The 3,931-nt window shown below is 43.2% G+C and overlaps 1 protein-coding gene across 1 annotated transcript; it reads left to right on the forward strand.

Annotated features, from left to right (window-relative positions):
- The first annotated feature begins 1,406 nt into the window (after positions 1–1,406).
- On the forward strand, positions 1,407–3,237 carry LOC6540137 (kelch-like protein 10). Its single transcript, XM_002086959.4, has 2 exons — positions 1,407–1,550; positions 1,613–3,237. Exons 1-2 carry the CDS (start codon positions 1,434–1,436, stop codon positions 2,909–2,911), a joined length of 1,416 nt encoding a protein of 471 aa, XP_002086995.3. The 5' UTR covers positions 1,407–1,433; the 3' UTR covers positions 2,912–3,237.
- Positions 3,238–3,931: the final 694 nt, after the last annotated feature.

Raw genomic sequence — 3,931 nt, forward strand, 5'->3', positions numbered from 1 at the left:
AGCGAGGAAGGACCCACCTCCATTGGTTTGGGACCCCGCCCCTGAACAGTTTGGTTGTTATAGCGCTGTTTTGAGCTATTTGGTATTTACTGGTCGATTTTGTCCTTTGATTCCGTCGGAATTAGGGATTTTTGTTTTAAGAATGGGTTTCCTTTCCCTGTTAGGAGTTCTGAAGCCAGATCTGAGACCTTCGCTTTTTCGGTTTCTGGGGTTTTTCGTAAATTTTTGTTTTGTTTACTAAAATTTGCTGCAAAGATGCCCCCCACTTGCATTTTAAAATATGAAATGAACTTTAATTAAATAGTGTGGTGGCCGATGCGGTATGTTATTTTAATTCCGTTAAAATCCGCCTGCCGGTCTTATTTATTTAATTGTTTTTGTAACAATCTCAGCTCTCTTGGCTTGGGTTTTATTTATATTTATTTTTTTGTGGTGGCTTTGTCACTTTGTTCTGTTACTGTCCTAGTTCTGTGCATTTTTATTTGTACACTGTTAGTTTTTGTTGCTCACTCAATGGTTGTGTACCGCGACTCTTGGCGTTAGGTAAAATAGTTATTTCGGTTGGTTAATACGTGGTCAATTTTATGATCGTTTATAAAATAACTCCGTCTGTCCGTCCGTCTGTCCGTCCGTATGAACGTCGAAATCTCAGGAACTACAAAAGGTAGAAAGTTGAAATTAAGCATACGGACTCCAGAGATATAGAAGCGGCATAAGTTTGTCGATTCATGTTGCCACGCCCACTCTAACGCCCACAAACCGCCCAAAACTGCCACGTAGAGTAAAAGGGTATACTAGGTTCGTTGAAAAGTATATAACAGGCAGAAAAGAAGCGTTTCCGACCATATAAAGTATATATATTCTTGATCAGGATCAATAGCCGAGTCGATCTGGCCATGTCCGTCTGTCCGTCCGTCTGTGCGTCTGTCCGTCCGTTTGTCCGTCTGTCTGTGATCTCAGACTCCAGAGACATAGACGCAGCACAAGTTTGTTGATTCATGTTGCCACGCCCACTCTAACGCCCACAAACCGCCCAAAGCTGCCACGCCCACACTTTTAAAAAATGTTTTGATCTTTTTCATTTTTGTATTGGTCTTGAAAATTTCTATCAATTCGGAAAACAAATTTTTGCCACGCCCACTTTAATGCCCTCAAACGGCTCAAAGCTGCCACGCCAACACTTTTGAAAATTGTTTTGATATTTTTTCATTTTTGTATTAGTTTTGTAAATTTCTATCAATATGCCAAAACATTTTTTGTCACGTCCACTCTAAAGCCCACAAACCGCCAAAAACTGTCAGTCCTTCGCACTTCCACTAGCTGAGTAACGGGTATCAGATAGTCGGGGAACTCGACTATAGCGTTCTCTCTTGTTTTTTTTCGTCACTTTTTATCTATATGCAATAATATTGGTTATCATTTTATAGTGCTTCATGGAAGAGGTTAAGGAACACCCGTACGTCTTGCAATGTGAAGCCGCTAAGCCTCTTATTGTTGACACCTTTAAATTTATGTACGACCTGGACTTTTTGAATCCTCAGGCAGACGAGGTAATGTTATTTATTTTCTCTTCCTAACTATAAGACACTAAATTTTATTATTTTAACCCAAGCTTACCACTCCACCATTGGCAATGCCAAGGCTACCGCATGAAGTCATCTTTGCGATTGGCGGCTGGAGCGGTGGCACGTCAAAAGGATGCATCGAAACTTATGACACGAGGGCCGATAGATGGGTAACTATTAACGCAGAGGATCCTGCTGGACCCCGTGCCTATCATGGAACCGCAGTGCTGGGTTTCAAAATATTCTCGATTGGCGGATATGATGGCGTAGAATATTTCAACACATGCCGCGTTTTTGATGCTGTAAAAAAAAAATGGAACGAAATCGCGCCGATGCATTGCAGGCGCTGCTACGTAAGTGTAACAGAGTTAAATGGCATGATATATGCAATCGGCGGCTACGACGGTCATAACCGCCTGAACACCGTTGAGCGGTATAATCCTAGGACCAACCAATGGTCCGTTATTCCGCCAATGAACATGCAACGTTCTGATGCCAGCGCCTGCACTTTGCAAGAACGCATCTATGCCACAGGGGGATTCAACGGCCAAGAGTGCCTGGACAGCGCGGAGTATTATGATCCCATAACCAACTCTTGGACTAGAATACCTAACATGAATCATCGTCGGTCTGGAGTAAGCTGCGTGGCTTTTAGGAACCAGCTTTACGTTATCGGCGGCTTTAACGGTACAGCGCGTCTATCTACCGGAGAACGCTTTGATCCAGACACGCAGACTTGGCACTTCATCCGTGAAATGAACCACTCGCGCAGCAACTTTGGACTTGAGATTATCGACGATATGATCTTTGCTATCGGCGGCTTTAACGGCGTCTCCACGATCTCTCATACGGAATGCTATGTAGCTGAAACAGACGAATGGATGGAAGCCACAGATATGAACATTGTTCGCTCCGCCTTGTCCGCAAATAACATAGCTGGGCTCCCAAACAAACGAGACTATATACACAAAGAGCGAGATCGCCTAATGGAAGAGCGGCGTCAGCGTCTTATGGCAACCGCCATGGCTCGGGAGAATATAGCACATGGCAATGCCACGCAGATGTTAGTGGAAAACAATGACAGAGTCATGGATGACTACGAAAGTCCTGATGAAGAAGAAGAGACTGATGAGCAACAGCAAACATCACTACTAAGGCGGATTATTCCACCCTATGTAGGGCAGCAAATAGCTGCTGAAACGGCACCAGTTCAACCTCAATTGGTGTCCACTGATCAACTAAATAGAGTAATGGAGGGTAGGGCTCTGGACAACAATAGGCGTATTCATGTGCAAATGCGTAACCAACGCCATGGCTCCCATCATGAAATTCGTCGTCGTACATAGGAGTTGGCGTCGACGTTGTTCGGATACCAACAAATAAATTTTCCTAATAAGAGTGCAGATAAAGCGTTAGCGTGTGGCAAGATTTCTTTAGCTTTAAATATGTAGCCTACGTCTGTTAAACTCATTTTTCGTACCTTTTACACAAAGAGAATCACAAGGGTCAGAGTGCTTTTGTCCATTTACCAAATTAAGAATATAAGACTCGGCACTTTTAATTTAAAATTAAATTAACAAGAAATTAGACAACCTAATATCTGTAGTTTACATCAAAATTTTATGCAATATCTAAAATAAAGAACTAATAATTAGCAGGAATCAAAAATAAACAACTAAACAATTTATTATTATTGAGTTTTTAACGTTAGCGCTCTTACTTACTTGCGAAAAGCTTAGCGTTTTTATTTATCTGCAGCGTAAAAGGTCCGTAATTTTAATCTTAAGTAGTTAAGTGTAAGTACTCCACTCGCCGGTCCTGTGCCTCAGCAGTTGGTAATACCTCGTCGCTAAGCCTCGGTAGCCGGCGGTATCCAAGTTGACGTCGGCTTCGGCGTCGACTGTACTGCGAACCTTGCAGTTCTCACCGTGCTCCAATTGCACTATTTACACCGCGAATCGAGACCAGACCCTGGCTTTGCCCGGCGAGGGTGGTAATTTTTAGTTACCGCGGACTCGAGGTAACGACAGTAATTGCTAGTTAAGTCACTAGCACCCGAGAGAGGCAGAAGTGCGGAAACGAGACCGTCAAGCGAACTCATCCATGTACGCCTGCCAAAGCTTGAGGAAGGACTCGTATTTCACTAGGCGTCTTGCTGCAGCTTTTGCCTTAAGAACCCAAAACCTTTTTACCCTATTCTGGGAACGGTAACGCTTTCTTAAGTCAAACAGTTAACCTTCTCGCCACCAAACACAATCATGACAGCGACAGTGCCTTGGTAAGCAAGCATTTCCTAGGCGAGAATCCTAAAACAGACAATTTGATTAAAGTGCAACACGTGCAAAATAAAGATCAACGAAGCGTGA

Source organism: Drosophila yakuba, unplaced genomic scaffold (genome assembly GCF_016746365.2).
Source record: "Drosophila yakuba strain Tai18E2 unplaced genomic scaffold, Prin_Dyak_Tai18E2_2.1 Segkk2_quiver_pilon_scaf, whole genome shotgun sequence".
NCBI lineage: Eukaryota > Metazoa > Arthropoda > Insecta > Diptera > Drosophilidae > Drosophila > Drosophila yakuba.